A 16002-nucleotide genomic window follows, 5' to 3' on the forward strand; every position below is an offset into this window, starting at 1 on the left:
ATTCTCTCGTTTTCGTAAACCACACTTTTTTCCACATGGCTTATGCTTTTCCTTTTTAGGCTATGGGTTGGATTTATTCGAGTTTTTACTCTGGTCGTTGCGCAGTGTTACTAGAATTGTACGGAAGGCTACAAGTATAAACAATATGAAAACAATGGCAACAGAAAAAATAAAGTCATACCATAGTTATTAAATATTTATTAACTATGGTCATAGGCTAGTAGGCTACATAGATATTTTGTCTCCAAGTTGTACAAATTTTATGGTCTTGATTTTGAAAACAAAATTTGATGCAGCAAATAGGCAGACCTCAATTCAAGTTTATTTTTGTTGCTGACGCAAACATGTAGAGAACGACAGAATAAACACATATTTGACGCCAACAAAAGAAAAAGATTGCAAAACCAACAGGTTTACTATGCATTGATAGAACAGCGTTAGGAACCTGCACATATGTCTATCGCAGGATGTGACTGGCGTCCCGAAAAGTGGAGACTTTTTGTTATTTTTAAGATTGCTTTTAACAAAACGGAAAAACACTTGCAGTAAGTGGCGGATTCAGGAGGAGGCGATTGCCCAACCTAAAATATAGAAAAGGGCTTTTATTCACGGTGTATTTACAAGGTCAAATTAATAAACACTTACGGATCATTGTTTTTTAAAATCGCCCCCCCCCCCCCCTTTAAGGCTACTTGCTGGATATGCTCGTTTGCAGTTATTTTACGGTAAAAATGCTGGTGAAAGGAAGTTGCGTTTGGATAATTTGCAAGAAGCTGCAGAAAAATCGCTTGGCGACGTCTGGCAACATAGCCGTAGCACTCAGTTTGATTTTAGTGACACTGAAGAGTGGAGATATTAGAGTTTAGCATTGTAGCTTGGATTTTGATAGGGGATAAAGTTGCGCGTTTAGTGGTCAGTATTTAATAACATGTTTTGTTGAGAAAGTCAGGGTGTTTCTTCTTTACGTTTGGTCAATAGCACCGGTCTTTTATTTCATGTATCATATATATATTAGATATAGTCTGTTAAAATAAATGTACTTTGTTTTTGTTTCAAATTTAAGCTAGTTTTTTTGCTAAAATTACCTTATGAAGTCTGGAGAATTTTTTGCAACAAAAGTGAAATAGCCTGTACTTTAACCCTCAAAGATACTTAGAACTACAAAAATTGGGAGTTATAAAGAAACACACAGCCAAATTTATGGAAGATTACGGTTGGATGTGCTCATCACAATATTACATTGTGGAAACATGTGCTGCTTTTGGAATGGGATTAATTTTTGCACTTTTATCAATGCATCTTATTTCTACAGTATATTCGTAAGTATTTGCAATTGTGTTGATGTAGGTCAAACAATTAAAACTCTTCAAATATGAAGAATATCCATATATAAAAGAGCCTACCAATATACAGATTATATAAACAGGCTAGCCTACTTTATGACTGATCATGAACACTATATACATTTAATTTTTGCTGTTACTGAGGATGGTAGGTTTAATAGCTGTACAAACCAATGATACTGATGTCTAAAAAGGAAATTCTGTTATGTATATTTTTGGTTTTGCCATTGTGTCTTTTTATTGTTGCTGAGGCCATGTTACATGCACGACTTTACATTTTGCAAAAAGATATGCTTGAGTTCATTACATCATGCTTGAGTAATGTACGATGACCGTATTCCCTTCTAAGGCTTTGGTTACCGTATACAGTAACTCAACCACTGGGTTGGATATATGTTTATGCTGGTCACTTGTTTTCTTTCAGGAGATTTTATATGAACAAAAAGCCTCGTGAGCTTATGACGGCAGAAATTGAAGGCGTTTCAATTTTAAAACCATTAAAAGGTGTAGATCCCAATTTAGAAGATAATTTAGAAACATTTTTTAAACTGGATTACCCTCAGGTATATACAATATTAAAAAGTGTGTAAATTATTTTGTTAAGTTTGTATTTGTTGAATAAAGACTAATTCCTGTCACACTATGCTAAGCAAAATGGTAATGACATTTCAAAATTATGGATTCTTATGCATCATGATCACTGTTATTGTTTGTTTTGTGTAACCTTTTCCTTTATTTGTTTTTTTTTCAGTATGAAATCCTTTTTTGTATTCAAGATGCCGATGATCCAGCACATGAAGTTGTCAATAGATTGATCACTAAATATCCAAGCATCGATGCTAAAATTATATCAGGTATGCTTCACTTTTTTAATATTATTTTGTATCAACTTGTGGCTAGTTGTAGGATAATCCTCAGAGTGAGAAAGCCTCTTTAAAAGCTTAATCTTGGCAGTTTTGCATACCCTTAGAGACTTTAAACCACTATTAATGCATACACAGTCACCGATATTGACAGAGTGCAGTCTTTATTTGTTGCTGTATTACCTGTAAACTATTTCATCTACTAGATGTCTTGGCATAGAGGTCTGTCTTTGAAGTGTGTTGTTGAAACGGGTCTGCTACTATTCGGTGAGTCCGATTCGGTGAGTCCGATTCGGTGAGTCCGATTCGGTGAGTCTGATTTGGTGAGTTCCTAATCTCTAACTCCTAACCCTAACTCCTAACCCCTAACCCTAAAACGGCAATGATAATTAGGCCACGGTACCCGATAATTAAAAAAAAAAAATTGAAAAAATCCCCCGTTAAGGGATCGGACTCACCGAATCGGACTCACCGAATCGGGCCATTCCGTGTTGAAACACACCCCCTAGAGTTGAGCTTTTGCTTTGGGATCTTGTCATTTCTTTGTTCGTTATGAATTATCTGTTGCTGCATTGACTGGGCTATAGACAGAGGCAGGCTTTTTTTGCCACTTTAGTTACAGTATGCAGATATTATTTTTATCACATTCAGTGAACTGTATTAAAATAAAGCAGTGCAAGCTTATCATTATTGTACTGAAATAATTGCTGAAATTAACTTTCAGGGGGAAAACGATGTGGTGCTAACCCCAAGATCAACAATTTAGTTCCTGCTTATGACCAGATGAAATACAATTTATTCTGGATTTGTGATTCTGGAATTCGAGTTATTCCTTTGACTTTACGTGACCTTGTTTCAAAAATGGTCGACAAGGTTGCTTTGGTGCATGCAGTGCCATATACATTCAATAGAAATGGTTTCTGTAGCACCATAGAAAAGGTCAGAAATTGTTTGTTTGTGTTCACTGTTCACGTTTGGCTTTACAAAACTAGTAGCAATGTGCAATTGTGCATTGTGCAGTATGTTAATTTTTTTCTTAATCTAGTACCTATATTACACTTCAGTTGATCAATGCATTGGGGTTAATGCTTTATTTATATATTAACAGCATTAAATAAAAAATCCTTTCAATAAGACTTTATAAAATCTATTACAATCTTAGAAACGTTAATTTCAAGGTGTTTAACTGAATTACAATTTTTCCTAAAGTGCATTTTAAATTATTAAAAAAGTTACTTGAGTGAAAACGTCCCATTCAACGTCGATCTTTTCTGTTTTTATTCCAAGAATTATATTTAACATTAAACTCTTATTTTAATACCGAACGTTGCATGCACAATAGTTGCAGCATCACCACTTTTAGGTTATATATATTATATTTTTCCACCCAATAAATCATTCTATTTTATACTACTGACATCTGCAGACATTGAATCAGTGTAAAACAGGACTGATTTGCTTGCTAAGTATTTTAATTCGTCCAAAAAAAAAGCATGCTAACTTATGAACACTTACCTCGCCATGATCGTCTATGATAGCTCAGAGTGCTTGTGACGAAGCTGAACTTTCTTTCCTGATGTTCTCGTTAGTTGACTTTTACCATATGGCTAGATAGGCTTCAAGTTTTGCATAAAAATGACGCAATCTACTGCAAACGAACAAAAAGACGACAAAAATGAAATATTTTGACTACCGGGTATATCAAGCAAATTACGAGACTGACAAGCATCCCGGAATTACTAATAAAATCAACAAAATGGAGGGAGGTTACTGCTGATAAGGCATGATCAATCTGTTGAAGAAAAATGAAGTGCAAATTGCAAACTAATGTTAGTTTCATTTATATTTTTAATCACGTTTTTTTCCAAAAAAGTTAGCTCTCCGTACTCTTTCAGGTTTACTTTGGTACGCAGCACACCAGGGTTTATGTAAGCGCGAATGTTCTTGGAGCAGTCTGCGTGACTGGAATGTCTACATTAATTCGACGAGATTTTTTCCATAAAGCAACTGGGGGCATAGCTAAACTGTCCATGTACATTGCGGAAGATTATTTCATGGCTAGATTATTGGCAGACAAGTAAGTGATGAATTTTTAGCTTTTACAGATACATTGTCTTGTCATCCTCCCATTTTGCGAACCGCGTTTAACTGTAAGCTTGGCTCTCAAATTATCAATTCAATGTTAGTAATTGGAATAAATTTTTTACTTTAATCGCTTTTCTTGAACGTTTTGAGAATATGTTACAAAGTTCAAGTATGAAAGAAAATATGACTTTGACTCTGTTAACCATGCGATGTTAATTTTCTTTGAAACCGTTTTTGTAATCTGAAGTCTCTTTGCAGCGGTTACAAGTTAGCCTTAGCTTCTTATCCTGCGCTTCAAAATTCGGGATACTGTGGAGTTAGAAAGTTCGTTGACAGAATGACAAGGTATGAATTGATACCAGTTGCTCTAATTGTTGCTCTTTCTAATCTATACCATCTCAGATAGAAAAATCCGTCATTTTTACGCTGACTTTGAATCAATGTAAAAATGCGATATTATTGCCGCTTGTGTGTGTACTTCTGCAGCTTTAACGTGCTTGACGTTTACTGTTTGACTTTGTAGAGGACAACCACAAATTTGATTCTTTTTCAAATCAATCCAATTGACTTTTCTTTCATTTTTATGCAAAGATTAAACATGAGACAAATGCTTTGCAACAGATTTTCGTTCGCTCGGGTACCAAACGCTACGTTTCATTTCATGTCAAACATGGGTCATTGCGGCCCCGTATTGTAGTTTTTAACCTGGGTAATGGTCTTGTGACCCCAAACTAGTATAAATCCGTTGTTTTTGTATTCATTCAACGTTTACAGACGTTGGATAAATGTAGAAAAAACATGATTTTGTTGAATTCGACTGTATCGCACAGTACAAGAAGCTACCAGGTTAAGTTGCCGCGGATGTTTTGCTCGTGGGGCAAGTCAACCTCGTTCTACAGTTTAAATGGCAATATTTCTTGGTATTGGTATTTTGAATGAAATGTGGCATTAAAGAAATCTTATACATTAAAAAAAAATAGTTTTGTTAAATTTTCGGTGGTGCTTTGCAGTACTGAAGCCCCTGTTGTTCTTTTGCAAATGACACACAATTCCTTGTGCGGGTCTCTACAAAATCAATATTTTTACATTTTATTTTTTGCTACACTTACATATTGCTGCACCCTATGAGTCATTTCCTTGAGCAAGTATAGCAACTGAGATCAAACTCCAGCGAATATTAAAAGTTATATATGCTAATCTATTTTTTGAACTTTTAAACCTCACTCAAAAACCACTACAAGAGCTTATTTTGTCTAAAACATCTTGTGACAGATTAAAGCGAGGCATGTGAGCATATTGTCTGTGAGGGTGCTTCTGGTTTTGCAATTTTTTGTGTGCTTGCTACTGTGACAACCATCGTTCGTGAACTTACGAACGCCTCGTTTTTCAACATTTCTCCTTGCAAGGTCTTTCTTTTTCATGAACCCTTCAGATCATTTGAAAGTCACATGACATCACAAAATCACTCGCCTTGTTCAAACCAGTTACTTTGTTTATTCTATTACCACCAAAACAACAGGTTCACACAACGCGTGTTCGAAACTCAGTCTGATTTGTAACTTTTCAAGACTGTCCCAAGTAATTTTTCACACATTCAACATTTTTGTTTTATAGTTTTCATTTTTTCGTTCCATCAAAAACGATGAAAACAGCGTCATTGATTAAACTGCATAGTTTTACACCGAGAAGATTATTCAGGAAGACAGATATAGCATTGGCAAGCAGAGAAAGATAGGAAGACAGCCGTGCATAATGCATTAGCCCGGTTTAAATATCCTGGAAGTCACTCAGACATGGCCATTGGTCAACCGTAGTTGTTAACAGCGTCTCCCACTTCACTGCGACATTGATATTGATTAATTTGCGTTTAAGCGTGGGATAGATTAAAGAATAACGATAAACCCAGCTTTTTGCAACAACCATAAACACATCGTCTGCTATTAATGCAAACATTTTTAATTACATTTTCAGCTTGAAGGATTAATTTCATGTTCGCAGACGCATTTTCCAGGTGATCGTTTTCAATCAATTTTTACATGCTTTGTCGAAAAGATTGATTTCCTGGTAAATATTCTAATTCAATGAATTCTCGGTGTTAATTTTACCAACAAAAAATTGTTCGCCATGAATGAAGCGGTAACAGGCAATCAGGCATTCGTCTCATTCCACAATACCGCTCGCTCGTCACTTTTAGGCTTTTTACAATCCTCGTCACGCTGATAGATCAATGGAATCTTTGTCGGTGTGTGAGTCATTGCCATAAAACGGGGTTGTGCTTTTGACTCTGAATAGCTTGAAATGTTATGTAACTTGGGCGGTTGTGTTCTTTTATGCTTCGTCATCCACACCTTTGTGTACACTTTCTTCCCGCTTGCGCCTATTTATCTTGACAAGGCTCACCCATTCACCAGCCGGATTTTCAAGTGTTCGATTTATTTTCAATGAAACTAGTATTCCTGGTCTTTCTGTCATATCAGTTGAATGGCTTCGGGAGAAAAGCTTTGCTTTGTTTGATGGTATTTTCACTCCACAACATTATAGAATCCACAGATAATTTAAAGTGACATTAATTTTACGTTTAAAAACTCGACTAACTTTTTTGGCCTTATGGAAAAAGCTTTCATTAATCAAACAATAGGTGTACGTCAGAACGTGACTGCACCGTATACCCTGCGAGCTGCGTTAAAATTTGGAAATTTCTTAGTTTTTGTGGCATAATGAGAGCAGCTAAATTACGGACCTGGCGACCTACACTGGTGTACTTTATGGCTCTATGGTTTTCGAATACCTGCACTTTCATTCAGTGTTGCCCGGTGTTCAATACCCAATTTTCTTCGCTCCGTTCAAAATTCCTCAAAGCCGTGCACATTTCCTCAACTAGCTCGAGTAGAAGCGGGTGTGTCTCTAAAAAATGTTTTTTACGTTTTATGGATGATATAAAGGCTTTTTTTCGGTGAAAACATACTTAGGCTACCTATAAAATATTGTCTTCATCTGTTCAAGGCGGTGTATTTTTGTAATCTTATCGGCTCGGCCATTTCTGACGCGCCTGGCTATCTCTAAAACCACCAATTTTTCCCAATTGCACTTTTATTTCCCCATGTGCCATAAAACATTCCCTGATTATAAAAAAGTGTGCCGATGTGGCAACACTTCTTTGATTGTTTTGCTACTTGGAAACAGCTGCTTGTTCGAGTGAGGTGCTAACTTCCGTCAATGAACACGCAGAAGATGTTTATTAAGTTTTCGCAATATCACAGAACGTCGTTGCTCTGGTTACATTCCAAGTGCCCCATGCATCAGTATTTTCTGACCAAGGTGGAAGAACCTTGTCACATCTCAGTTAACAAAAATCCGTCCTTTTTTATTGATTCAATGTTTACAAACGTTGAATCAAATGTAAAAAGAAGGATTTTGTTACCTGGGATAAAGTTTGGTCATGCCGATCTGGGAAACATTTTGACCACATGCAATTATTTTGTCAACTAAAAATGGTGAGCCAATTCAATTAATACGTTGTTTTATATATTTTTTTTTTCGCTTTAACGGGAATATTATTTTGTGTCATTAAGCGTGAAACAACAGAGTGCTGTTGAAAGACGTTTGTAGTCTAAACAACACTGATTTTCTTTGAAGCGAAGGAAACCTGTTTTGGGGTTACTTGATGCCGTTCAAATTTATTCAACCAATATTGAAAAATGTTATAAAGTCCTGTTCTTTCTGGTAGAACGTCAGATAAAGGGGTAAAACTGTAAATGTTGTTGTTTTTTTTGCCATTTGTTGCCATGAGCGATGTCACGTAACTGGTGACAACGAAAGGTTCGAATATGACTATCTATACTTTCAGAGGCTTTTCGGACGATATGACTAGTGGTGTTGTTTCAACAAATTGCTGTTAATGAACTGCAAAACAAAACAGAAATTCATGATAATCCAGCTAATTCCATTTTAATCCATCTTTAAAAAGTACCATCTTTGTCTTTTTTTAAGTTTTCGCGACACATTTGAATGACAAGGTTGAATGTTTGTTTATGTGGTTGGTCAAGCGAGTTTACTACGACGTTTCTATTAGTTATATTTTTGTTAACAAACCAGGCTGGCGAATGCGTGTTTTTCCTAAACTCACATATCTGCGATTCTGTCAAACCATCCATAATCAGCGAGAATTGACGTTATTACATCGTTTTTACGTCTGGCCAAGCTGAAACGATGTAAAAAAGACAACTTTGGTTCGTTGGAATTACTTTTATTTTAGTCAACCATCTCTGATTGGCCATGATGATCAAAGCTTCTCTGCAACAAGCGTGAAAATTATTTTGTGTTTACTGTTTGTGCTGTTGAATGGGCGGGAAAAATTTGATGTCATTCTCCAGCTCGCAATCAACCCCCAGGCAAAAACTTTATATGAAAACACCTGGCAATCCGCGTTATTTGGCTGCGCGCAACACTTTTGTATCTTTGCACTCGTCCCAAGCGTCAAAAAATAGGATGCTGGTGATTGATGTTAAGCGCATTGCAAGAGGAGTTTCCAATTAGCAGACAATATCGCACTCGATTGCAATTTATTACGTTTTTTCATGTCATTGATCCCATGAACATAACTGCTTGGAATCGCTGTCAAATATATTGTCAAAGTAATTGTAATTTCTGAGCAAGGGGAACTGCATGTAGTTGACCTGTTAAATTAGTCCATGTTTTGATTCCAGCACACCTTGTTTCTTGCTGTCGCCTTTTTGGTCGAAATAGTTTTTTCTTGATTTGCAAGTTTGATGAGTTAATTGTGAGACTTTGGAGTTTGAGTGTTTGAACCAGTTGGATTTTAATCTTTCAAATAAATCATGTGAAACCTTAAATTTGGCGGAGACAGCAAACGTATCAAATACTGTATTCAATGAGAGTGAAACTACTGTATTGAAAAAAATCTTTTCTTTACTGTTGCTAGTGAATTAGATGAAGTAAAGAGCACCGGGTCCACACATCATCTGTCTGCCACACCACCTTCCTCGGCGAATGGCTTATGACATACTGACATAACACTGCAGTTTTAGCATACCGTACTCGACTTGGCAAATTGCATGTCTTGTTTTTCTAGAACTGCTTTTGTGGTGAGACCCAACTCGGTCGGTAGCAATGGTAAATGACCACTCGTCCAAATTTTTGTTAATTGGTTGGGCGATTCTTCCGTACGCTATTCATTCGTACTACGTTTTGTATTTATAGTAGATTGTTTTAAGGTTTTTGTGAAATAGGCAAGTAATTGTGGTCAATGACACCGCTACTGCAATCACACCATCTGTGCGGACTTTGTAACAGTGTCAACCTAGTCAAAACCACGAAAATTAGTCTTTGTTGCTGCTTTGTAGACGGTAAATCAACGAAACAATAGACCGATTTGCTGACTGGGATATAAGATGCTTGCTTTAACTTGATATGGGTACAAGACTATTTCAGCATTCGTTACTAAGTTAAATTCTTATTCGAAAAATCGTTGAGTTACTCTGAAAGTAAAGCGCAAAAGGAGAACTCGGTACATTTACTACTATCTTCGGCTTAGAAGAAGCATTTCAATCGCTTTCAAATAACCACTGTGTTGCTCTAAAAGCAGTATTAGGGCAATATTAAAGTGCGATGACTCACAACAATAGACCACTTGGTTTGATTAACGATCAAACTAGCCTTCGTATGTTTACTCACAAAAAGTTTTTAAAGAATTTTCTTGCATGGTTTGGCCGTACAATACATCATTACTTGCATGTTTGCAGAGGTTTTTGTGACATGTTTTTAAATTTACGAGCGCAAATTTTAAAAAGCTTTTAACTTCAAAACGTCATTGCGGTCAAGTAGCCTTGTTAGGGGTCAAAACTAGTAAATTATATAAATGTATGTTACACCTTGTGGAAACGTATTTTTGCTGTTACTGTGTTGTATCCGAAAAAGTAACTTTTTATTGCACATGTTGGGATACTGTCTAAAAAAATTCCAAGTTTTTTAAAGCTCATGTTAAAGGTATGAAAGCTTGTGTAACATTGCTGTATTAAAGGATTGTAAGTTTGAGTAGTTATGGCCATTCTTCTTGTCTTTGCATGACGAAAAATTTAAAACAAAACATTTTTTGCCATTGACGGTGTTTTGTTTCGCAAATGCGTTGCATTCTTGTGTTGCTCCAGCATTTTTTGAATGAACCATAAGAATGTACTTGCTTGAGGCTATCATCATATGGATCGGCAAACTGTTAATACGAATGATTTTAATTCAAGGTAGAAGTTATTTTCGTGGACAGACTGTGGTGTGAGATTAGTGAAGCCAAAAATCAAGCAATGAATGTGATTCTACGGAAATTTTATATAATTATGTTTGAATTTGAATACAAAATGTCTGCAAAAGCAATTTATTATTTTGTGCTAACCGACAACACATACCTTGTGGTTGCGCGCCCCCTGTTATATGGAACAATCTATATTTCCATCTGAAAGTGTTGTCGGTTGGCGCATCGCAGACAATGATGACACTGCATTCCAGTGATTTCGACAACATTCCACTGAAAACCGCAGCATTGCTTTTTGGCAATTCTCTCAAGCTGCTAGTTTTGCTGCACAGCTTCAACGTTGTCGCACGTTGCAGCAATTGCAAACGCTCACGTGCAGTCATGAGAATAGCTAGCAAAACGTCATCTCCTTCACGTGATGTTCACCAATCGGCATACTACACTTTGGTGTTGTGGTCGATGTCGTAATTGGTCAAAGGAATGCTCTTAAGTGGATGATTGGATTAGGCGTGAGGCTCGATGACGACTTTGATCGCTTGGGATGTAAATCATGTGCCTCTTTTTAAGTTACAATGTCCACCCGAGCCCGTTTTATGCCTTCTGATTTCAAGCTTTGAAATTCTTCGCAAAGACACGGTCTGAAATGATATTCATAATGCGTGTTCCCATCATTCCAAGTTAAATGTCGCATCGAATTGCAGTTCCAGTTGAGGCCTGTACAGTTGTACAGTGTACACAGAGCTTTGTAGTCGGCGAAAAATATACGACTCCGGGACAACTTTATCGGTTTGTAAGTGGCTGACTCCTGCTTCAGTGTTGCCAGATTTGTTTAATTTTTATCTTTTTTCACTTTTTTAAAATTTAATTTCAATTAAGTTGTGATCGAAGTTTAATGGCGACCGATAGGAACATACACTTGTATTTTCTGGTAAAGTTTAAGAGCGAAATATAGAGAATAGAAAACAATATTTTGAAAAAGATTACAAACAAAATTGTTATTGTGTAGCCCAGCGGTTCCCAAACGGGGAGGAATTCCCGTAGCCTATCGTTTTGTATCAAGTTGGAGTCGGCCCTTTTTAACCACTCTGATTCCAGACATGCCAAAATCCCTTCGAATCCACAGCCCTGTTTGTACAAATTTATTGGAGCATTGACAAGTATTCGGTATTGTAGTGGAAACGTTCATAAGCTTGTCTGAACAGGACGCTTTGTTACACGTAAAAAGATATCCCAAGTTGTTTTTGTATGAAGTCTGAATCACATGCACTATGCCACAGTTGCCACCATTTATAGAGATCTCTCTATTGTAGACTAGATCGATAAACTTCTAGCTGGTACTCCGAACGATGCTAATTTTTGTCGCAAAATGCTACAGCGATTCATTTGTCGACAACTTACAAGCAGCGCACACTTACAACGTCTATTTATTCTGTTACCATGATTTTTGAAACGAAATAAATTAATTATGTAGCACATACTGCTATTTTGCGTTCATCAAATCCTGGCATTTGCACAACAATCTAACCTGTTATATGTTTATATGTTGCTCGCTGTACTAGTGAGTACTCAGCTTTGTGCTGATAGCCAGGAAGAACGCCCCCTTCTTCACAATTTAACCTCTTAGTGTAATTTATTAACAATCGACTTCGCTATAGTAAGAGCATCTTCACATTCTTCAGCTTACTCAATGCTCATGTAGCACATCTTATGGATTGTACAGTATTCTAACGGCACTTAATGATTCTATTTGACTGTCGTCACAAAAAGAGGTTTTTCCGCTCCTATGTTTTGATATTGTAACGATTTTCATCTGCGGTTTCTACTTTAAGGAAACCCACATGTGACGTTGATTCCATGACATCGGGTGACTACAAGATAGTTGAAAAACGTACAATACTGATGAACAAACAGACTTTTCGGCCTTTGAAATTAACCTTATTTGTGGTTGAACTCATGCTTTTGAATTGAGAATTTTAATTAATACTATCTTTCAGTCGTTTGAAATATGACAAAAAAATGACTTCAAATTGTTTATGCAAATTTCGGAAGTTGCGCCATTTCCGCAACTTCTACGTTTTAGCCTGATCCTCTTTTTTGTTCCCAACTCACGTCACGTTATTCTGGTGAAATGTCCAACAACTTTCGCTGAAGCAGTGACCAAACATGGCACATAAATTCATTTTGAAAGCGTGTCAATTTCTGCAAATGTTGCAGTTTCTGTTGCATGTTTTACACGTAGAGGAGATACATTTTCCTAATTTTTTTTGTCGAAAATATATCTTGCAATCACTGCGTGACAGTGCCTCCAACGGAAAAAACAAGATTTATTTTGGCTGATTCACAATTATTTATCACAAAATTCGACGCTTTTGTACACATTATTATTTAAACTTTAAAAATGGGAAATTACGCAACGTAGATGCTCATACGCAATTGAGAACACGATAGTTATGACGTGTACATTCCCTGACTGTCAATCAGTTGCCAGAGGATTGTATTGAGCTATGTCCATCCAAAAATCAACAGGTTTATTTTGAGCAGGGGCTCCTAAACTTTTTGAGCTGCGCCCTCCCTGGCGTCACTTGTAAGACTTGGTCCTCCTTTTCCCCAAGGGGAACACACACCCTAGTTTAAGAACCGCTGATTTAGGTTGCGATATGACAGTAGCTAGACAACTGATGGGAAATACTATTCATCGCTATATGTTTGAATAAGCAAGCTTACGGCCCTATCAGAAAATGTATACAGAATTAATGTACAACGTGTTATGAACAACCGTGAAAAAATAGGTAGTTTTACCAACAGGCTTGCATTTCTTCAAATGACGCGAGCTTTTTTTATCGTGGTTCTTATCATTCAAATTTTCAAGAACGCTGTCTCTAATGTAATTTGTATTACGTTTATAGGTGGACAAAACTACGTATTGCAATGGTACCTTTGACAGTAATGCTGGAGCCGTTCTCCGAATGCTTTTTGTCCGGTCTCATATTTTCCTGGTCATGTATGCATTACTTCTCCTGGAATATGTTGGCTGTCTTCTCATGTCATGTACTTCTCTGGCTTGTCATGGATTACACGCTTTTCTGCCAGCTGGAGGTAAGATCAATATGGAAAAACAAGAACTTTTTCGCTGATAGTTTATTCTATAAAATGATCATGTGCAAACACAGCATTGAAGTTGAAATCGCTGCCCCACAACGCTTTGAATACGCAATTTCTCGGCGTGTGAAGTTGTGCTGCTTGGCGAACTTTAAGTTAGTCTTTCCATTCAGCGACACCTAGTGGGTGGAATAATTCACAGACAACAACACTTCAACTATTTGAAACTTCACTCTCTTAACTCGGTGACCCGGTCTGTGTCCATGGTTCAAGTCTTTACAGGTAAACCGCCAAGATTATGGTTCGGGGGAGACGTTATTGGTTCGAAGATAATAATCTACTATTTTTCATTCGATCTTCTGCCATGTTCGATAATGATTTTTAAGAATCATTTGTTTTTTTCAGAATGGTCATCTGCAACTTTCAAAGTGTGCCTTCTTGGTGGCATGGTTTGTGCGAGAGACTCTCACCCCTTACATTATATTGCGCGCCTTGTACGACCCGACGATAAGTTGGAGAACCGGAAAATATCGTCTGAGATGCGGCGGAAAGGCGGAAGAAGTTCTCGAAGTATGACCCATTCTTTAGCATGGATGCTTATTTTTCGGATGCATTTTTCAACATGGATGCAAATGCACAATACACCGAGATTCAACAGCGCACTTGATGGATACGCGACTTTGGTACTGTAGCCTGATATTTGCCCGGTCTTTGCTTCTCGGGTTTATTGATTATGGGATTTCACTTTTATGCAGTTCCAATACGGGAAAACGCTTGGGTGAAATTTATCTATTCTACGTTACGATTTTAAGTTTTATACGTTATCTCCTCCCAGGATTAAAATGATTTTTTCACAGGCCACAACAAATATTGTTACCAAGATGTGTTCCAAAGCACTTCGTATATGTTCTCTTGTATCCGTTCAACATAGGTGTAGACAGCAAACCACTGTATCACACGAAACCATTACAAATAAAATGTTTACAACCACCCTAATTCAGCTGCCGCCTATACCAAGAGAACTTCTGCACAACATTCCAGTTGGCTCGCAACACGAGATTTTGATCAGTCACACATGACTGGTCGCGATCTCACATCGTCGAAAGTTGTCACTTGTTTTTACATTTAAAATCCAGTGAATTTTTGTGCAGGACTTTGATCTGAAATGCAGTACAGTATTGCGTGACACTTGTAGGAAGGACTTTCTTTCAAATTACCTGAGTGTTTGTAGTATTGTGACCAGTGAACATAGCGGTCTGTTACGGTACTTTGAAATAACCATATTGTACAATGTACATTTCTGAAGATGAAACAATAGACTTGAGAGAATATTTGCTGTAAGTGTACCAGACCAGCCATCGCCACCTCATTGCATTTGCGCTTCAAACAGCATTGTGAGAAAATGTTACATGCATTCTTAACGCCTTAAAACAAATGTTACTAATAGCTCTTGCTTGTGTGCAGCTTCTAAAATGAACTCTACTAATATTTTGTCAGCAACCCCCAAACAGAAAATCAGTCGTTTTATTACATTGATTCAACGTCTATAGACCTAACGAACGACTGATTTGCTGTTTGGGACGTAACTTCGTCCATAGTGTGCTATGTTGTTCCATAAGTGCCAGGGTTTTTATTTTTAATATTTACTTCTCGAAATTGAATTCACAAAAGCCTTTGTATCAGTTTTTAACGTCCAAGTACACCGGTATACAGGCCTATACAAATCGTTTACTTTACCATCTGTTAAAAGTTACTTCGAAATAAAGTTCTGTTGCAAGTTATTGTTTTTTATATATGTTCAGTGTCACGGCCGTATATTTGTCGCAGTGCTTCGTAACCAAACAACGTTTTTTTTCTACATTATTTTGTCATTGTGATTTTGCTTTGCCATCATTGCTTGGTATGCAATTAGATTCGAATGTGTTTACATACCGTGATGGAGATAACTCATGCGCAATTCAACTTAAGAAATTTTCTTGCAGTCGAAGTTTTCCGCTTGCATATTTCAAAAGACTCTTAAAATTTGGGTTTGTGACGGGTTCAATATGACGTCAGTACGTTATCCTAATGATTAGTGAACGTTCCTTATATTGCGAAGTCCCAAGTGTCTGCATTATGTAGCTGTGTATTGAAAGGTAGCCCGCCGCGCACTTTTAACGTTTTTTTTGCACCACAGCTTAACATTGTCGTTATGTTCGCAAAATATACATTAAAACCTAATTCACGCGTGCAGCTTTCTCAATGATACCTGGGCTTCTCACTCCCTTTACAGACTTGTCTGATTTATGCTTCGCAACTAAACATATTCAAATAATCGGATTACTCGTGCACCTGACACATGATCCTG

General features: G+C 37.0%; 1 protein-coding gene across 1 annotated transcript; it reads left to right on the forward strand.

Moving 5' to 3' along the window:
• The first annotated feature begins 1065 nt into the window (after positions 1-1065).
• Positions 1066-15885, forward strand: LOC145782009 (ceramide glucosyltransferase-like). The gene is made up of 8 exons (XM_082593737.1): positions 1066-1319; positions 1768-1906; positions 2095-2197; positions 2931-3145; positions 4102-4283; positions 4550-4636; positions 13463-13652; positions 14061-15885. The coding sequence occupies exons 1-8, from the start codon at positions 1201-1203 to the stop codon at positions 14229-14231; spliced, it is 1206 nt and encodes a 401-aa protein (XP_082449863.1). The 5' UTR covers positions 1066-1200; the 3' UTR covers positions 14232-15885.
• Positions 15886-16002: the final 117 nt, after the last annotated feature.

Source organism: Aplidium turbinatum, chromosome 13, assembly GCF_918807975.1.
Source record: "Aplidium turbinatum chromosome 13, kaAplTurb1.1, whole genome shotgun sequence".
In the NCBI taxonomy this organism is placed as follows: domain Eukaryota; kingdom Metazoa; phylum Chordata; class Ascidiacea; order Aplousobranchia; family Polyclinidae; genus Aplidium; species Aplidium turbinatum.

Bases quoted from the DNA above. Each gene is read 5' to 3' on its own strand.
- LOC145782009 (XM_082593737.1), top strand. From the start codon at position 1,201: ATGGAAGATTACGGTTGGATGTGCTCATCACAATATTACATTGTGGAA. The intron at 3,146-4,101 runs GTCAGAAATTGT...GTACTCTTTCAG, and splicing joins TCTGTAGCACCATAGAAAAG to GTTTACTTTGGTACGCAGCA. The intron at 13,653-14,060 runs GTAAGATCAATA...TGTTTTTTTCAG, and splicing joins CGCTTTTCTGCCAGCTGGAG to AATGGTCATCTGCAACTTTC.